The sequence below is a fragment of the Uloborus diversus genome, chromosome 8, assembly GCF_026930045.1.
Source record: "Uloborus diversus isolate 005 chromosome 8, Udiv.v.3.1, whole genome shotgun sequence".
Taxonomy (NCBI): domain Eukaryota; kingdom Metazoa; phylum Arthropoda; class Arachnida; order Araneae; family Uloboridae; genus Uloborus; species Uloborus diversus.
Genome location: NC_072738.1, coordinates 139,617,687 through 139,638,724, shown reverse-complemented (window position 1 = coordinate 139,638,724; position 21,038 = coordinate 139,617,687). Strand labels below are relative to the sequence as shown.

At 33.3% G+C, this 21,038-nt stretch overlaps 1 protein-coding gene across 1 annotated transcript in view; it reads left to right on the top strand.

Annotated features, from left to right (window-relative positions):
* The window catches only part of LOC129227721 (structural maintenance of chromosomes protein 6-like), a 64,548-nt gene extending 43,810 nt beyond the window's left edge, over nt 1-20,738 (top strand). The window contains exons 14-18 of the mRNA XM_054862324.1: nt 2,109-2,218; nt 4,809-4,908; nt 8,598-8,756; nt 15,036-15,194; nt 19,655-20,738. Of these exons, the coding sequence (XP_054718299.1) occupies nt 2,109-2,218; nt 4,809-4,908; nt 8,598-8,756; nt 15,036-15,194; nt 19,655-19,819 (693 nt within the window). The 3' untranslated portion in view covers nt 19,820-20,738. The remainder of the gene's footprint in view (nt 1-2,108; nt 2,219-4,808; nt 4,909-8,597; nt 8,757-15,035; nt 15,195-19,654) is intronic.
* The last annotated feature ends 300 nt before the right edge of the window (nt 20,739-21,038 follow it).

Genomic DNA, 21,038 nt, shown 5'->3' with positions numbered 1-21,038 from the left:
GGCCGGGACGCTAGTGTCCCGTGATAATCATCTTTATGTACAATTTAGCCTTGAATAATATCGCTCATTTGGAAGAAGAGTGCCACAATAAGAAGAAATGAAATTTTACAGGAGAAGCATTTAAATTTGAACTCTTTTTCTCTCTCAGGCAATTTGCATTAAGAAAATTAAGTTTGCTGTGCTCTCCAGTGGTTAATATTAGAACAAGAAATTTGTCATTTTTTCCAAAGAAGTTAACGTCATTTAAAATCCTTTAAGCGAAAATTTTTTTTTTAAATTTCGTATTGTGACACTCTTCTTCCAAACGAGCGATATTTATTTAATAACTCTTTTATCGTTTTTTTTACATTCTTAATATTTTCATGTAAGGTATGTCTTAGTTTTTTCTTCTTTTTTTTTAATTTTCTTTTTTATTTAGCAGAAAATTTTTTTTCCACTCAGTTCAAACAATTTTTTTTGGCAAAAAAAAATATTTAAACTCGTTTAAACGCAAAATTATGGAAAAAAATTACTTTAATTTTTTCGTATTGTTCAACCATTTGAAAATATTTGAAAACATTTCTGAGTGTAGGAGAATATAAAAGACATTTTCTAACAAAATTTGGTGAGTGACACTTTTTAGAAAAGCATTGAAAAATAATATTTAAATTTCATTTCTGTCGCCAAAAATCGGCTTTTCGTTTAAAAATGTAGGACTATAATAATTTTTCATGTATTTTATTCCTAAGAATAAGGGAGGAAAATACCATTCATTTATTTTGAATTTTACTATGAAAAAGAAGTTCTAATAAAAAGTTTTTTTTTTTTTTGAAAAACTCAAAGGTCATTTCAGTTAAAGAGCTGAAAATTTGGCTAAATTATTTTTATTCAACCCCAAAATGATCCCCCAAATGCGAGTCGAAAAAGCCGCGAAGACAGATTTAACATAGAAACTCGGCTACGGCCTTTGACCGCCAGCCTAGACTGGGCCCAGCTAAGCTGGTCCTAATAGTTTATAAGTTCACAATGAAGATCAATGGCCCTCTTAAAGCTATCTACCCCCTTACTCATTACAGCCTCATCTGGTCAGCTGTTAAAATACCCACGAAGCTACAAAAGTAGCAATTTTTCCTAATTTTCAAATTAGCCTGAGATTTGAATAGCTTAAAACAATGACCCCTTGTCCTGGTTTTTATGCAAAACTTTAACCCATTAAAATCTTTTATTTTGCTGAATTTCAACTGAATACGGACTTTAGGACTTTCAAGTCTGGCATTATAATTTAAATCTGAAAGTCCCCTTACTTGCCTGGGAGCTTTTCTTCGAATCCTTTCCAATAAAGAACTATCTTTCTTGATATAAGGAGACCACATCTGAACAGCATACTCAAAATGAGGTCTTAACAAATTTCTGTATAAATGGCAGAACCTGATTAGATTTGCTTGAGTAGATCGATGATCACCCATAGTGGTAAGCTATTTAAATCAAGTTACTAACTGTTGATTAGTTGACATGGGTGGTGTTGATGGCAGAGCTAATCTACTTAATCTAACAATTCTAGACCAGAGCCCAAAAAAGGTTCAAAAAGTCTTGAGAATAAGAGAGAGTTCTCAGAAACTTCCTCTAAGGTGAGTCCCAAGCATTGAATGAAGTGATGGGGAGACATTTCACTTCCATCATTTTTGGATTTGGGACACATGTGAAACTTGTTTTGTACCATGTTTAAAGCCCAGGCACCTTAAGTATTTACTCAGTAAGTGCAAGTGAACGATAGGGACATGGGGGGGGGGGGATTTCTTCGGTCATTCGTCTGGTCAGTGCTGATTCTGTATTAGCCACCAGTTTGTTTGGCACTCTTGGCTTCCTTAAGAGGTTTTCCACCTCCAGCTCAGTCAGTCCTATACCGGACTGATGAGTGCTAATAAGCACAAAACTGCAGTCCTCGGCTGGAATTGGCTGAGCTGGCGGTGTATTTCATGCATTTCTGCCTTAGCCCTGGCTATAGGGCGGTAACTTACTGAATTGTTATTATGTTTGGAATGTAAAAGCTTTCTGCATAGTAAAAGTAAAACTTTTGTTTCATGTCTTTTATTATTATTAATATTGTTAGTGCATTTATTTTGTTTCAGAAAGCTGTTAGCAATGCTGAAAAAGTCTGTCCACGCATTAAAACTAATCGAAGTGCCGAAATGCTGCGCACCCTTTTGCAAGAAACAACTAAGGCATTCAATCTAGAAAGGTATAAAAAAAAAAGATTTTTAACTTTTTTCTTTTGTTGTAGGTATGTCATAAAGCACTTGATTATTAAGTAAATGCAATGAACCAAGCATGCTAATTCATTTTTTAGAATAAATCAAACTTCAAGCCAAAGGATTTTATGTGAAGTGTTTTTTCTGCATGCAAACACTATCACTTTTAGGTGTCCCTACCTATTTTTCTGTTATTATTATCTAGTTTTATGATTGTTTTTGTTAATTTTCATCTGTAATCTTCCAGCTGGCTGTCATATTTTGTTAATTTAAGACAAAATATGCTGTTGCAAATCTCCTTTTTTTATAAATAACACAAGTACAATTCGTTGAAGGGTGCTGGTTTTTGATCCTATTTACCTCTTTATATATATATATATATATATATATATATATTTTCAAAACAGAGATTAAAACTGTGCCAAAAACTCTGAATATGGACATTCAGCTCTCACAACCTAGCTGTTGTGCATTGAGAGTTATTGCACTAATGAAACATCTGACAAAAGCTTTTGTCGGCTTTTTCACCGTCAGTGTACTGTAAATACGCTTAATTATAAAACACTCTTATTAACCCCTTGAGGACCAGCGCTCGGAAAACGAAGCGCAACTACGGGACCGAACGTTCTGAAATGGAACGCCGCCATCGGCCCGAGCATTTACAGCAGTTAAGCCTAACTGAACAAAAATATTCATATAAATTAAGCATCTCAAAATAATGGCTTGAAATTTTAATTTTGCTTAAACAATGTACTACTGATTACTAATTATTAATATACAAAGTATTACATTATTAGAAGGAAGTGAAATAAGTAGAATACTAAAACTTTAACCATGTGCACAAAATTAAATGATATGTGCACAAAAACAAAGTTAGAGTTTGACATCGTGAGTCAAGAAATCAAGACAATCAAAGAAAAAGAAAAGTAGCAAAAAAATATGTTCCTTATGTAATTTTGATTAAAACAACTTAGGTCAACGAATTTAAACTAGTTATATTTCCCACGCGACAAGTCTCAAAACTGTTTCATAATTCACTCAAAAACATTCCCTTTCACTCACTTCGCTAACAATTTTTATTGCACTTTTCCATTCTCCAAATGAAAAAGAATAAATAAAGAAGAACAATATCAGAAAGGATTAAAAAATAATCATAAACTTCAGTGTCTCTTGAAATCATTCCTGTACTCTCATTGAACGGGGAATCCCAAAAGTCTGGAACACATACGCAAAAAAATTTTAACCTTCCTTCCCTCCTCCATAATTTATTCAGCTAGATGTATATCTCTTTCAATTACTCGTAAAAAAAAGAGAAGCAAAGATATAAACAAGAGCAATTGAGACCTCATAAATCATATGCGCAGAGCAGTGATTCACTGTTGTTTACATAAAAAAAATCTATCCCATTGAGAGGCCCAAATAAGAAACTAAAGTGTGTACATGAAGGTCAAATACCATGTGACTCGAATATGATCAATGTTATAGCCATTTAGCGGCATCTATGATCATTTAAATATTCAATTCAATCGTTCCATTTCGAGAAAGCGTATACGTGACGCTGGGACGTCAGCGTCGATCAGAGCGCGTAGCGGAGAAGTGACGCTGGGCTGATAGGAGAGGAATCGTTGCGTAGCGTCCGCGTGACGCTGGGTGCGAATGGGTTAATGTTATAATTGCTTGATATAACCTAAATTGATATGACATGAAAAATAACACAGCATTTAGGGGTATTGAGTTTCATGTCAAATAAACACAAAAGGGTCATCAAAGAAAACAAAACTCACATTTTCTGATTTTTTTTAAATTTTTAAACCCTTTTAAAGCAGATCTCCATTAAAAGCAAAAAAAATTGCTATCGCACTTGTACATTAAAGTTAAGGAGGACTTATTGTGGCAATGGTAGTAGCTATTTCCAAAAGATAAAACATTAAATTTTTTAGAATAAACAAAATTGATTATCCTTCTCTATTTTCATTTAATATGATTGACCACAGCTTTTGTCAGATGTTTTTTCATTCATAAGTTTACATCTCCTGCATTGAAAACAGGTTCCTTGTAACCCTGACACACAAGCCTGCAATTGATTTGCAAATTTGTACGCTACAGTGCTCTTTAACCATCTTTTTTACATTTCAGCATAAGCATATTTATTTACAACAAATGTATGTTTTTTCTAGTAACATAAATAAACAGTTAGTCACATTTTGTGACCGGGTTTGACGCCTGTAGAAATCTAGGCACCAAATTCAATGTTTCAAGTTTTAGATTACAGTAAAGATTTACACCCCACCCCCCTACTAATAATGATTGAGACCAGCAATTGACTTCAAAAATTGATTCATAAGAGTGATTATAAACTGCAAATATTTTTTTGGTTGGAAATCGTTTTCTTCTGAACATTTTACAGAATTTTTATAGTTTTCTACTTGCAAGGCTTTTTGATTAATTAATTTTTTTTCTGTATTCTGACTGATTAAAAATTTGTATTTTTAACACTGATTTTTTCTCAACTCATTAAATGTCTTAAAGTTTACAAATGCAATTTACATTTAAAAAATGATAATTTTGCATTTATTTCAGCAAGCAAGATAGAGAATCTGTACAACAAGTATATCTTGACAAATATGAGAAGCTAATAAAACTCAAAGCTGAATATTCTGCTCTGGAGAAAAAAATTCAAGTATGTTATAATTGGCTCTTTTGCTGTGCCATTTGTTTTTCCTGTATCTTTTCTAGTGTCTGCATATAATGCTTAGAATCATTTCATATCTTAAACATTTTTTGAGCAATCACGATTGCTTATTGTCCTCACTTGAACGTCTTTGGCATCTGGTTCCTTTTTCAGCTTGGACCAGGGGCCTCTGCAGCACCACCGCCCGCCGTTCTCTGTAGCCGCGGCTGCCCCCCGGTCCTGAGCTATCCATGTCCTACACACACACACGTCTACACACACGCACGTCTACACACATCCACGTCTACACACACGCACGTCTACACACACGCACGTCTACACACACATGCCTGCACACACACAACTATGCACACGTAACCGCCCAGGAGGAGGGGCAGACTTGAGGGAACAGGAGCCGTTTCTAGAAACAATTACTCCAATGAGTACGGTCCTGTCGCAGTTTGTGATTGCGAAAAACATAATTTGAATTCAAAGTTTAAGAATTCAAATTAATTTTCTCTTTTTTTATGAATCAATTTATACTATTGTTGTCTTAAATCATGCCTGATAAAACAGTATGTGTTTTGTAATGAATACTTTTTTAATTCATATTTTTATAACATTACCAGTCATAAGTTATTTTCAAGGTATACATGCACTAAAGCTCTAGATTAGCAGTCGCCAGTCCGCAATGGGTGACCACTTGGTTCAAATTGGCTACCAAAAAATCAGGTCCCAGTCACCAAAAATGACGATCATGTTTTTCATTTTTAATAAAAATAATGTTGCATGATGACAATGAGCTTCTAATCCTATTTGAGCTCTTCTCTGGAGTCTAAAAGGCATTACCTTGATTTGGTACTAATATGTATATTTTTTTCTTTATTCATTTCAGATCGAATATTTTTGATTGAAGTAAGAAAATCAATGATTCCTGAAGTTATTAAAAATAGTCCGTTTTTAAGATTTGCAATTTTTTTTGTTTTTTTTTTTGTTAAAAGGTTCATTGTTTCGTTTATGATCTTTTGCAATTCCAAATTCCCTGAAAAATTATCGTGACAGACAACATAAATATCTAACTAACAATTATATCAAAGCTGATACAAGTTCTTACATTTGCTTTCATCTATCTATAATGGCCTACATTTGTATATGTTTTAAAAGTTTTAAAATATTTCCTTTTGTTCTATGCATATTTTTGTATTAAAAAATATATTCAGTAAAACTTTTTTTGTTGTTTTTGTAGAGTATCATAATCTTGTAATTTGTTGTTAATGTTACCAACAAAGAGTAGGTTATTTACTTTTTGCGCTGTATGCATACTTTAAAAAAATGACTATCAAAATTGCAAAAGTGGCCATCATTTTTTTGTGAATAGGATAGCTGGTGGCTACCATTCAGAATTCCTAGTCTAGAGCCTTATATTGCACTATGAAAGTTATGGATTTTGACCATGATAAAAGCAGGGTTTGCGTGTACGCGCTATAGCGAGTTTTTTACGCAAATTCGCGGGAAAGGGACGCAACTTCCGCGAAAAATCGGGTCCCAGGGACCCACAAAATCTAAAAGATAAGAACCAGAAAAAAAAATTGGAGAAAATGCTAAAGATCTATTTAGTAAATGCTTTTAAGCCTCAGTGACCAGGAGAATCAACAGAGAGGGATCTAAATGACCCTATCTCTTTATCAGCTATTCAAACACCCCCCTATTGTTGATCAGTCAATGGAATTTTAGTGATAAGACTGGAGCCTACAGTGACTTCCTGGGCAGAGCTCAGAGAGCAAAATATTGCAAGTTCATAAATAGCCCGTTGTACTGTATTCTAAGAATAAGCTCTCCCTCAACTTTTATCTTGAGAAAATTCCTAAAAACAGCAATAAAGACTAAAAGTAAGAGTGGTTTCAATGCAATCTTCAGGATTAAAATAAGACAACTGTGCAATAAAAATATAGTTATTTTGCATTCAAATAACCAGAATCACTTTTGAAAATCATTATTTTGCATCCCCAACAAAAGGAGGGCAGAAAAAAAATGGCAAACATTTTCCCTGATCGCGCTAAACACAAAGTTCAAAACTTCACATTTTTCTTGTTAAATTGCTTATGAATACTTGAATTATATACAAAAGCATTTTAACTTTGTTCTTTTCCTTGTAATTCATCTCTTTCTGATGGGCTATTTTTATTTGGACTTGCAAAAGTCTGGTATTAATCGATCGCGCCATTTTGAAACTGGCGCAATTTTAAAAATAGCACAAAAGCCAAAACAGGTATTTTGAACGAGTCAAAATAAAGTCAAATATACTGATTTAAGATTGCAAATGAGCAATTTTCACACTCATAGGAAAAATGTTTCATTTTTGCAATCGCGATTTTTGCGTTGAGTTCATTCGCTTGCGATTTTTTTAAATTATTTTTTTTTATTATTATGTAATTGCCAATGATAATTGTCGGGCTGTTCGTTTTTTTACTTAGAAAAAATTTCCAGGAAAACAAAGATTAAGGGAGTGCTTTTTGCTTGATGAATCAGAGGCACTCGTTTTTTATTTTACGAAGCTAAATTTTGAATTAATCTCATTGTGTAACTGACCAAATAGTTTCTCACGTAACTAAGTCTTGCAAGTGTATTATTTGAAAATAATTTTACAATGATAATTACATAAAATTAGAGCAAAATTAACCAATTAATTTTATTTCATACCTTTTTTTCCCCCAAGCATAAATATTTTACATTATTAATTTATACGCTAAGATTTTCTGTTTAAAATTTAAGGGACTCATTTTTTCCACCTAAGGACCCAAATTTATTTCATTAATGGGTCCCTCGGACCTAGGTTACATATAGTTGAGCGCAAACACTGTAAAAGTTTGTCATGGAAAATCATGATCTTCAGCAAAAAAAAAAAAAAAAATGCACAAAAATCAATGGGGACTAGCAATAGGTCATGAATTTTTTAGTTCTAAAGCAGAGATCTCTAACCTTTTTCGCTCGTAAATTTTTGCTGGTTTAGTTGGAGCTCCCCCCTCCCCTCAGAAAACTTATCAAACTTGCACTACTCCAATTCCAATCTGGGCCTCCTCAAGGTCAAGCCCCTAGTTTCCAACAAGGTTATTTATATTTATATGTAAACTCTTATGTTATAAATTCGGAGGGAGCTCCAAAGTTATGTTTGCCCCAAGGCTCAGCCTTGCTGTAGTCCACGAGTTCTCAATCTGGGGGTAATAAGCCCCTCAGAGATAAAATAGGGTTTTCCAAGGGTTAAAGATAAGTACAATGATTGTGTGACATAATCATTACTTAGTCACAAAACAAAGCTATTAGCTAATCGTGTATCAAAAATTACTTAGTTACCTAATCATGATCATCAATGATTAGTAAAAAAAATATAGCATTGAAAACTTTTAAATGTTTGAGTAATATTGAAACACAATGCACAATTTGCATTAGACAGAACTGCACCAAATGTTACACAGATTTTTGAAACTAAGCAATATCAACCCCTTGATTCTATAATCATTTGCTAAAAAGTAAATGTTTTTACTGTTGCAATGATTAAAATTAAATAAAATTGGGAACCTCTCTTCAGTTGGGTCCTGCTAAAAAGTCATTAGATTTCAGTGTTTTAATGTTTGCTCTCTTTTTTTCTTTCCATATTAATTGAATGATATTGTGCTTACCTCTTTTTCACCTCTTCCTAGACTATGAAAAGTATGTGTGAAATTCGATTGAAGAAGATGAGAGACATCTGTAACTATACTAAGCTGAACCTCACATTGAGTTTCGTAACAATGCTGAAAGAAAATAAATTCATTGGAAACCTTGTTATTTCGTTTGAGAATAAGACGCTGAAAATTGAGGTTTGTATTGTTCTTCCGATGCAAATTCACTTTAACCCCTTCAGACCTGGTGTCCGGTATACCGGACATACACTTTAAACAACTTCTAATCATTTAATAATTGATTTAATTAGTTGATTTTTTTTTTTGTAGTTGACTCTTTACAGTCTACTTATTATAATCTGTGAAATAATTTTTCGTTTTGGGATTGACAACACTGACATATAAGGATTGAGAGATAGAGAGTGGCTCATTTTTCCAACCATGGATTTTCATCTGAAAAGCGAGGGGTTTTTTTTCTGATTTTCTTAAAAACATATAATCTATAATTAATCGTTTCAAACACTTACATTATGTTTTATAATTGTTTGTAGAACATTTTATAATGAAGTTTGTTCGGTATTTTATCGTTTTTGTATATGAAATACTTATTTCAAAAATATAAGTCCGGAATATTGGACGTGCCATAACTCTTTTAATTTTTCTCCTACGAACTCAAAATTTTGTCTCCCTTTACCATAGTACACTGTGTACCAAATACCAACATTTTTGGTCCAATATTTCATAATTCCGACTGAAGGGGTTAAAAGTATCAGATTTTCCAACAAAGACTGATAGCGAAGAGAAAAGATTAGCTTAAGAAACCAAGTACCTTACGAATGAGTTACGTACGGTTAACTCTTGATTATCCGCCGTCTTTCTATCCTTCTAAAATGGGGTGGAGGTTCGGCAATGACTAACTGAATGCAGATAAATGCACTGTAACTGAATGCAGATAAAATCTATTTTTAGATATCCCTATCTTTTTCTTTTTCCTCCTCTCTAATGACATCAAATTTTTAGATGTACACTACTTTTGGCTTTAGAACTACACTATTTACCCTGAATTTTGGATCTACCCTAGACACTTATTTTTAGATCTGTACTTCTTAAGTGCGTAAATGAGTGACCGAACAAGTCTTCAAAAAATTCTTCTGCCCTCCCCAATGAGTTTTTGGCATAACCTAACTTGCTCAGTTGTAGGTAATTTGCTTACACGATGTGCTCACATATGTGTGTAATCTGTTTGCAATAAAGAGCATTCCTCTTTTAGCTTTTAGATGCACTGTTATCGTCTTAGCTATTGTTTGAAGGCATTTGAGTGTTATTGATTGTTTAAACTATTACCTACTCAAGCCTTCTTTTTACTTAATTTGTGAATTATCCGTGACTTTGTTTCTCATCAGTTACTGTGCCACCTAATTCCACGGATAATCAGGAGTTTACTGTATTATCTGTTCCATATGTTCTCTGCCTTGTTCTGCCACCAACTGGTTACTGGAAACTCAAACCGACATGTTCCACACCAGCTTTTAGTTTAACTGCTGATTGTTAGGGTTTAATGGGCATGCCATGTCTTAGTAATTAGCATACAGCAAAACCAGTCTACAACAACACTGTTGGGACTTAAAAAAAATATCGTAATAGACAGGTTATCATTATAGACAGTTTGATTATTCAAGCTGACATTTTGCTGGGGCCAAAAAAAAAAGATTGTTATAGACAGTTTAACGTTATACACAGGTTTCACTGTACCTCCACAACAGACATTTGAACCCTGATTGTGCCATCTATTGGCACATTTTAGAACTATGTTTTTCCATCTCCAAACAAATTCCCGTGGCCTCAAATATCAAGTCTTTCTGATCAGCAATTTTTAAATTAGAACTTTTTGAAATCGGAACATTATTGTAATATATATATATTACAATATGGGCCATCTCCAGAGGGGGGCCTGCCCCCCCCTCCCTCTTTCGGAAACCCAAAATGTTTTGTAACTTAAAACAAAAGAAGTTTTTTTTTTTTTACTTACTAATGTCGGAAAAGGAAAATAACAAAGTTTTTATACTCTTAATTCTGCAACTATTAATGGAGTGAAAATTTGAAGAAATACAGAAAAAGAAATTCTAGTTCTCATTAACTACAAAGGTACTTGTGATTACACTCATTAGGACTTCCTGCTCTCTTTCCCAATTCAACTCATGGCCGTCAAGGGCCAAGACAGGCCCCTTGTCAGTTTGGTATACCTGCCCTCTTCCTCCCAAAACTCATATAAAACTTACACTATGCTGATTCAAAGCCAGGGAATCCCCAAGGACCGAGCCCTATTTTCCCAATTAGGCTAGTATCTGGTTACCAAGATGTGCCAAATACAGCTCCTTGATACATCCTTGCATAAAAAATACAATTTATCTTACTTCTACTGCATACCCGTTGTATCTTAAGTATGAGAAAAAAAAGATTTAACACTTACTCTACTCTATTTTATTTACTGCATTACTTGTAATTCAAGGAAAAAAATGTTTGTTTTGAGAAACATTGAAATTCCTTGAAGAATACTTCAATTTTGCCTCTTATCAAGAATATAAAGTATGACTTGTCTGAATGGCCAGAATGTGCCTCTTTCGTTACTTATTTTCTGAATCTTTACACCATTTCTTTTAAAGCATTTTGAACACTTTCAACTAGAGGGCATTTGATGAAATGAGGGGAGGGTATGTTGTAGAAATGGACAAAAACAAACTACATTAAAAGTTGATATGAGCAAGTGACGATGTGCTTCCCTTTTCTCCTCCCACGCTTTTCCTCTCTGTCGATTAAAATGTGAACCATTTGTCAGCAATTTTTATTTTGATTGATCTTGCAAATGAATGCTTAACTTTTAAAAAGTTTTGTTTGCCTATTTTTCTTTATATTTTTTTAGTCTTGATTACCCCATATAAGGCCTCGAAACACAGATTTTTATATCTATTTTCAAAAATTTTCCCGGGGGAGAAATCCCCTTAAAGAATGGACAGTCTTCATCCCACTTAAAGGACCACTCTCTTGTTATCCTTCCCACTACAAGGTGAATTTAAAAAATAAGAAATTAAAACAAAAATAAAAGCAGTGGAAGCATTAAAAAATAAGTCAAAAACATGAGAGCTGTGAAAAAGACACATAAGGGGGGAAATGGTCTGTTTCACCAACGACAAAAATGTCCGGACAGCAAAAGGAAAAACTTACCTGCAATAGCTCAGTGCCCCGTCAAGTCTAAATCCGGCTCTGTAAGCGAGTTTAAAACTTTTACTGATATGTTAAATATTTTTATGTGTGTATACATATACTATATATGTATGTGTGTTTGGGCAGTGGGCAAAACCGCCCCCCCCCTCGAAAAAAATTCTGGATACGGCCTTGCTTTGAATCATGTATGTTTTGCATAATACTCATAGTTTTATGATGCAAAATACTCATAGTTTTGCTTTAAGAATGTCAGTCATTTACTTGTGAAGTTGCCCTTTTACAATAAAAGTTCTTACATATTGTATTAGTCCAGTTGATAGCAGAATAAGTACATCTTAAATCAACATGTGACCACAAAAATATCTTAAGTTGCCCACTACTGTAAATGAAACTTTATCCTGAAATCATGGAAAATTTCTTTTGTTCTGGAGCAAAGTTTTCTAATAACATTTTATAACTGGATTTTTTCTCTTCAAAATAAGAACTATTTGAAAGAGAGTATTTTGTTAAGTATTCTTTTGCATTTTATCATTTTCAACATGCTTCCGTAATTCACCTGTTACAGGAAATGTTACAGAATTTCTAAAGAGCGGCTACAAGTGCTACTCCATTCCTGTAGGTACTTTTGAATTTTGTAATGCCAATAAATATCTTATTTCAAAAGCAGCAGTAGGTAGCATCATATTTGTATCATTATGAAATATGACATGGCGCTCGTTTTGGAAAAAGTTCCACAATACGAAAATTTTGATTTTCTTTATTTTTTGCTTAAAGGCCTTCAAAGGACGTTATCTTCTTTGGAAAATAATTTCTGATTTTTTGTTCTAATATTAACCAGTGGAGAGCACAACAAGCTTACTTTTCTTAATGTAAATTGCCTAAAGAGTTCAACTTCAAACGCTTCTCCTGCAAAATTTCAATTCTTCATATTGTGGCACTCTTCTTCCAAATGAGGTATATATTACTTATTTCAACTAGCTTGAAGCTTGCAAATAGAAAATTTGTGAGATCTTTCAAAGCTAAGAAATGTTATTTTTTTATTGAAAAAGAAATGTTCTTCTTCAGCAGCACTACAGGCTGATGCAAGCCAAGGCTTTCTCTATCTGCTTCCTCCAGTAAAAATATTTTTGTCTACCTTTACGCATTTTAATCAAATCAGAACTAAGGTACATTTTGTTACTGAAAAGATTAGTCAAGCATATTTTCATGCTTTCTATTTTTAATTAAAATTTAATATTGTAAAAAATAGGAAAAATGGGACTCTCAAAGTATAATCTTCCATATTTGAATGTTTTGTTATTTTTATAAATTCAAACTGTGAGGCATTCAAAATGTTAATAATCAGCATAGTACACATCTCTTCTTTCCTGCTATCTGCTATCTTCAATTCATCTTCAGAAAGTTAGTTTATTTATGGAATTGATTTTATGGTCTTCACTATTTTCATATATTTCAAAATGAATTTTGTCTCTCTATGTATTCATCTCATCTAAAACTGGCAAAAGGTATTTTAAGGCCTTGAAAGAATCCTAGCAATATCTCTGTTTGCAGTGTACTTTCTGCAAAATTTAACTGTTTAAATGCCTGCATTAGCTGTTACTTTAGAAATTCAAAAGTTTGTAGATTTTTGAAAAGCTTTTTATTTATTTTTATTTTATTTTATTTTTTATTTTTGAAATTTGACTTGTTGACATTATTTCAACAATTAAGGTACAGCACCATACGTGCTTCAACACCAAATAGTTAAAATTATTGGGCTACTAAGAAATAGATTTGAGCGAAAATGTTTTAAGTTGTACAATTTCATTTTTGACTACGAAAAGAATTTTGATGAAGGTTTGCAAGAAGGGAGACGGTCTGCCTGATCCTTTTTCTTTCTTTTTTTTAAAGCCTTGGTTAAATTCCATAGAATCAAAGGTTAAAAGTAAAAAAACAATAAAAATTGCTTTACAGCATTTTTCATGTTGTGGCTATAATCAATATAGATGTCAAAAGAATGCTACTGATCAAACAGTATATTTCTAAAATACTACATAAAATTAGATGAATTGACCCATGTGATACATTTTTCAGTAACAATCTATATCACAAACTTGTTGCATGTATGAAGCAGATAAATGTGCTTGATGCTTATTTTCATGTTGATGTGATTTTTTTTTCCTACATCATAGAATATTTTTGCGAATATTTGATAATGAAAAATATGTTTTTAAAAACTTGAAAAATATCTGCAAAAAGGATAAAGTAGTAAAAAAGTAAACTTTTCTTTTTCTTAATCTCTTTATAATAAATAAAAGTAAGGTTTCAAAGAATTTCCGGAAGGAAATCTGTGGCGGGCCTGCGCCCAGGAGACCCCATAGCACCTACAGCCTTCAAAATTTTGTACGAAATTGCTTTGAGCCCCGGGGGTGTGCACCTGGGGTTTTATTTTTTAAAATTCGAGTGAAAAATTACTTGCATATATTGATATTATATATCTTTGGAAAGGGTAGAATTTTTTGCGTTCTACGCAATTCGTTTCAATGCTTTAACTTAAATACGGCAGGAGTTATTTGCATTTATAGCTCGAACTTTTTTAGGCTTAGCAAAAATTTAGGCACTACTTTCTTCATTAAATCTATCAGTAAAAAACGAAGGAATTGTCTCACAGTTTCCTTTTTGACACCACTGGAAAGAGTGCCTTTTTTTTACTCCAGATCTAACTCAACCTATGGTCAGAAAATTAAGCTTCTATCTCCAAAGGAAAAAAGTTACAAACCGTTAAAAATAAAGTTAAAATTATTGATATTTTATTTGACGTTGAAATAGTTAACGTCTTTTCGATTTGCATGTTTCTTTTTTCTTATTCACAAACGTTAAGGGTTTCGGTTTTAACGGAAAATCTTAGGCTCAACTCAATTCAAACCCCAAGCTAAAGCGAAAAATATATTACTTCAGACCACGAATATGAAAGCTACTTTTCAAACGCACAAAACTGCAGTTTTGCAATGCTCAGGAGCCCCTTAGCCCTTACAGCTCTGCAAGTTGGTACAAGTTATTTTGAAACCCCGGGAAGGTGTGCTTTTGATCCAAAGGGAGCTCATAATGTGTTTTTAATCTGTTTCTTTTTAATTGACGATTTAAATTTTTGCGAATCAAATAAGATTGCTCGATGGTTGGTGAGTGTTAGCGAGCAGTTGGCAGAGCCCTCTAGTTATTTAAAAACTAGTTATTACTTCATATTCTCTGTATTTATTGCTATGTCTTGAATTTCAGGCCAAACCTGACAAAATAGGAGGTAAAAGTGCCAATAAGCAGCAAACTTCAAATTTGAGTGGTGGGGAACGATCTTATGTCACCATTGCCTTTCTTCTTGCCTTATGGGACCGTATTGAGATGCCTTTCAGAATTCTGGATGAATACGATGTATTTATGGTAAGTTCACATCATTAAGCTGCAAATGTATGACTTATTAACTAATTTACTAATAACTGTTTCTCAGCTCTGGCTCAAATTATTGTGATAATGTTGTGCAAGATATGCAAATGAGAGAGAGAGATTGCCTACATATGTTTTGGTCTTAACAAGGAACCTTTTTTTTTTTTTTTTTAAACGAAGTTGCTTTTGTCAGCTGTTATTTCATTGTTATGCTCTTCTTTTGATGGAGAAAGAAGTTTCTTCAATTGCAAAACGAGTACGCCATCATTTGCAAATTTTGTGCTCTGTTAATATTCTTTTATTAGATATTGCTTTTATTTCTTATTTTTTTCAAAATTTATATATTTAAAAATACTTTTATGTACTAAATGTTGAATGATATGCATCATCTAATTTTTATAAAAAAGAATTTTATTTTTCGTGTTATACTGAAAGATTGTTGTATAGTTTGACGCCTTTATAATCAAAATTAGGATGATCTTTTGGTTTGGAGGGGGGTATCCTAAAAATGATTGAAACTTTTGTTTTAATTAAAATTCATCCACTCTGTGAGTGAATTGGCCATTTTTAAAATGACTTTACGCTTTGGATTTCAAAAAAATATTGTAGAAACTATTATATTGCTTAAAAAAGAAGGATTTTAACTTGCACTAAAAAGTAACTGATTAACAAACAATTTTGAGTGTGTTCTTATTGGTTCTTCACTTTGACTACTTTTTGGGAGACTTTTGATGATAAAAGTTTCTAATACTACACAATTTAATTACTTTTTCCTGGCCAGCAAAGGGGAAATATTGTTCCCGTTCAAAATTAGAGTAACAGTTAAGCAATATTGGCACCTACCTTTTTATTTAGCTGCCAAAATTTTTTGCTTAGATGTAATTTCAAAATAATCCTGTCAGTCCAGGCCTCACTGAAAGTGGTTATTGCCCATATTCCACTACTGAGCACAAGTTTTCGTAGTTATATGAAATGAAATAAAGGATATGGGCTCAACCACGCAAACCACTGCAACTACTCCCCGAACAGAAGTCCTAAAACAGACCTGTCGCTGAAGCAAAATTCGGCGAACACATAATAGGAATGTAATGAACATTCTCCTATGGTTTGAGCAAATTACGACCAAGGTGTTCAAACAAGTTGGAAGAAAACACTTTGCAATCACACAGGATGTGAGTAAATTTTCTCATGAAAGAGACCACTACAGGTTGGATCATTACCTGACACTTAACCCGTTCGCACCCAGCGTCATGCGGACGCTACGCAACGATTCCTCTCCTATCAGCCCAGCGTCACTTCTCCGCTACGCGCTCTGATCGACGCTGACGTCCCAGCGTCACGTATACGCTTTCTCGAAATGGAACGATTGAATTGAATATTTAAATGATCATAGATGCCGCTAAATGGCTATAACATTGATCATATTCGAGTCACATGGTATTTGACCTTCATGTACACACTTTAGTTTCTTATTTGGGCCTCTCAATGGGATAGATTTTTTTTATGTAAACAACAGTGAATCACTGCTCTGCGCATATGATTTATGAGGTCTCAATTGCTCTTGTTTATATCTTTGCTTCTCTTTTTTTTACGAGTAATTGAAAGAGATATACATCTAGCTGAATAAATTATGGAGGAGGGAAGGAAGGTTAAAATTTTTTTGCGTATGTGTTCCAGACTTTTGGGATTCCCCGTTCAATGAGAGTACAGGAATGATTTCAAGAGACACTGAAGTTTATGATTATTTTTTAATCCTTTCTGATATTGTTCTTCTTTATTTATTCTTTTTCATTTGGAGAATGGAAAAGTGCAATAAAAATTGTTAGCGAAGTGAGTGAAAGGGAATGTTTTTGAGTGAATTATGAAACAGTTTTGAGACTTGTCGCGTGGGAAATATAACTAGTTTAAATTCGTTGACCTAAGTTGTTTTAATCAAAATTACATAAGGAACATATTTTTTTGCTACTTTTCTTTTTCTTTGATTCCACACTCACGATGTCAAACTTTAACTTTGTTTTTGTGCACATTTCATTTAATTTTGTGCACATGGTTAAAGTTTTAGTATTCTACTTATTTCACTTCCTTCTAATAATGTAATAGTCTTTATATTAATAATTAGTAATCAGTAGTACATTGTTTAAGCAAAATTAAAATTTTAAGCCATTATTTTGAGATGCTGATTTTATATGAATATTTTTCTTCAGTTAGGCTTAACTGCTATAAATGCTCGGGCCGATGGTGGCGTTCCATTTCAGAAAGTTCGGTCCCGTAGCTGCGCTTCGTTTTCCGAGCGCTGGTCCTCAAGGGGTTAAAGGTGCAATGACCAGTAAGAAGACCAGTAGTCTTCCTAATATTATTTCTTATCTAGACTTAAGAGCTCCTTTTCCAAATACAGTCAATTCTCTATAGAACAATCTCCTATTTCTGCGACCCTTCCGTTATAGGGACTGATGCATGAAGTCCCATTCCCTATTCCAATAGATGCAGTGTTATTTTAATGTCTATTAAAGTGTCCAAACTGACTCCTTCATTCCAATATAAAGTCCAAAACTGAGCTTCAATTTTTTGTATTATTCTCAGAACTAACTATTCAAAAACTAACAATTAAACATTTAATGTTTCTTAAAGTAAAATATTTCCGTCGAAAAGAATTATTTGTTTATTATGGGTCAAAGAAATGATAAAAATCGCACAAAAATAGTAGACATTGCAAATTACATTTTTTTTCAAAAAGTCAAAAATGCAAAACTTCTACAGTATTAAATTTTTAAAAAGAGAAAGAAACTAACAACCTTTTCAAAATCCCAATTGTCTGTACAGGATCAACAAAAGGAGTATCTTCACTTTCCTGCTAATTTTGACTGTGCCTAATCTTAATTTTTATCCGAGCCCAATCCAATTTTGAAATCACCGCCTCTTACCCATCTCCTTTCTAGTTTTATATCAAGTTTTAACAAAAACAATACAGAGAAAAGGAGGAATTTGTTGCCCTCCTCCTCCTTTCCAAAACTTACCCCTCAAGACAAAGGCCTCGCTTTGCTACCCACAAGATCCTAGCACTGAATTCAGAACTCTGATTGGCCCAGGTAACCGACATATTTGGAAAATTATGGTGAAAATTAATGCCCACATTAGGTTATTTTGTCAGTGTAGTGTAATGCAATTATTGATTACAGAGCACATACCTGAAAAAACCATCATAAACAAAAGCACCAAGTGCTGACCAAACATGACCTTAAGTACTAAAATAGTCATTCATCTCATCTCAGTGCCGTATTGAAATATTATCGCAAAAATTTGGTGACCTTGACAAAAACCTTCCAAACCAAAAGTCCACCTCCCCCCTTTCTTAATATTTTTCATCATACTTAAACGAAGATATTTTAATACTTCAACAAGTGTGTTTTATGCATTGAAAATCTTTACTAATAATAAAGCTGAAAGCCTCTCTGTCTGGATGTCCAGAGGATGTCTGGATCTCTGTGACGCGCATAGAGCCTAGACCGTTTGGCCGATTTTCATGAAATTTTTCACAAAGTTAGTTTGTAGCATGAAGGTGTGAAGCTCAAAGCAATTTTTCTAAAATTTGATGTGGTTCTTTTTCTATTCCAATTTTAAGAACAAAACTATCATAAGATGGACGAGTAAATTAAAAAATTATCATAACGTGGAACAGTAACATGGGTACAAGCCAATTGGCGAGAAAATTCACCATACATTATTTGTAAATATACAGGCGAACCAAAAGACCTTTTAATTTTTCTATTACGGGCAAAGCCATGCGGTTACCACTAGTCAGAAATATGCTTCAAAAATTTAGTCAAGGGTACTTTTATGTTTTGTATTTTAAATGAAAATTTAAATTGCAAAAAAAGGGGGGGGGAATTAGAATTGTTTTTTTTTTTTCTTTTTTTAAATACAAAATATTGAGCATTCTAAACGTTAAAAATCAAAATTGTGTTATTCTTTTCTTTTCCTCTCATCTTCCCTTTAATCCTTAGAAAGTTTTTTCATAGAATAGGTCACTTATGCTGCCTTGTGCTAGTAGACAGCAATATATGCAGAAATGAGTTTTCGAGACATTTGAAGAAATGTGTGGTGGATTTAAGTACTAACAATAAGAAAATGTTGGAATTAGACTTTTTTTCCCTTCCTTTTTTCAGCGGAAACCAATGAAGCGAGCTTGTACAATAAAAATAACATACAATAAATGACAAAAATGAAAAAAAAAATGAATTTTACATTTACTGCCCTTTATCTGCACACAGCAATATGGTCTTTCACTGTTTTCGTATATTTCACTCCTCTAAAATTAAAAATTTTTACTCCGCTAAAAAGTCAAGTGAATATTCATGCCTTGAAAGTAACCCCATGTATATCTCTGCATGTATATGCATTATTTAACTAAGTATTTTTTAGGTGTTTAACTCCTATGTTTAATTTTCATTTTCATCCAGGATTCAGACAATCGACAGTTGAGTGTGAATCTTCTGATCAAGAATGCTGAAAATAAAAAGAACATGCAATTCATCTTCTTGACTCCTCAAGAACTTCCATTGATAAGAAATTGTCCAGATATAAAAGTGCATAAAATGCTTGCTCCCAAGAGGAATCAGAACTGATTTACATGTGTGATATTTTGTATATATTTACTTTAATATGATGTACATTTTTTCATGACAACTCTTTTGTACTGTTTTCCCCCCTCCAAGAGATACAGAGCTGGTAAAAAAAAATGCATCACCCTCACATTTTCACAACAATGGGATTATGTGAGAAGTTTTGGTCGAACGATTAACGATGAAGGTATGTGAAATTCTGCAAAACTTATGAAATAAACATTTAACAGCAGGAGTCAAAAAATCGTTTATGTAGATCGGGGCTGTTTTCGGGCCAAGGCAAACTGCTGACCCCATGCTCATTTTTCCATTTCTGAACCTGCGTGTGAGTTTAGAGAAAAAAAATTACTTAACCCATGTCAATTTAAGTCTAATGGCAGGATAAAGGTTTTTAAATTGTTACTTACCAGTTTTGTCCTATGGTACGGAGCAGAATCATCCTGGAAAATGATGTTTGGAACTGAAGTAAAGTGATCCCGGATAGCAGGAAGCAACTTCTCCTCCAAAATGCCAATATACACCTGAGCGTTTACTGTTCCTTGCACAAAGTGAAGCCCACCAACTCCTTGATCAGAAATACATCCCCAAATCATCTGGGATACGGGATGCTTGACTTTGTGTTGAATGCAGTCGGGATGATATTCCTCTCTTTTGCGGCGCGAGTGATGCAATTTTTTTACCACCACTGTAAGTTCATGTTTTGTTTTTGTTTCACCTTGTTAACTGGAGTTATTATTATTGTTATCTCTTTATGCAATGTTCGTAAAAGTTTGATTATTTTATACGAGTTCCAAAGAAAGTGACAGAATCTTCAATATGCAGGAGGAAAAAGAAACAAGTCGCACAATTTTACCAGAACTATGTAATTTTGTACTAACTTATTCTTTGATGCTCGAATATTTCACATTAAAATTATTTTCACTGTTTCCACTCACTCTTGTTTGCATTTCTCATGCGTGGTTATGTTCCCTTTTACATAGTTCCATTTAGGCCTAAAGTTTATCTTTTCAACAGGGTTTATTTTGCACCGGACCTTTTGAGAACTCAGCTTTCTTACTTCTTTCAAATTTTATGTAAATTTTAAAAGTTAAATGGAATTCAAACACGGGGAAAACAACGAAGAGTTTGAGAACAGTGAAAAAGAAGCCAGAATATGATTGATTTGATTATTGTGAAGCTACTTCTAGTATTTAGTGACTCTGCTCCTATTTCCCATTTAGAA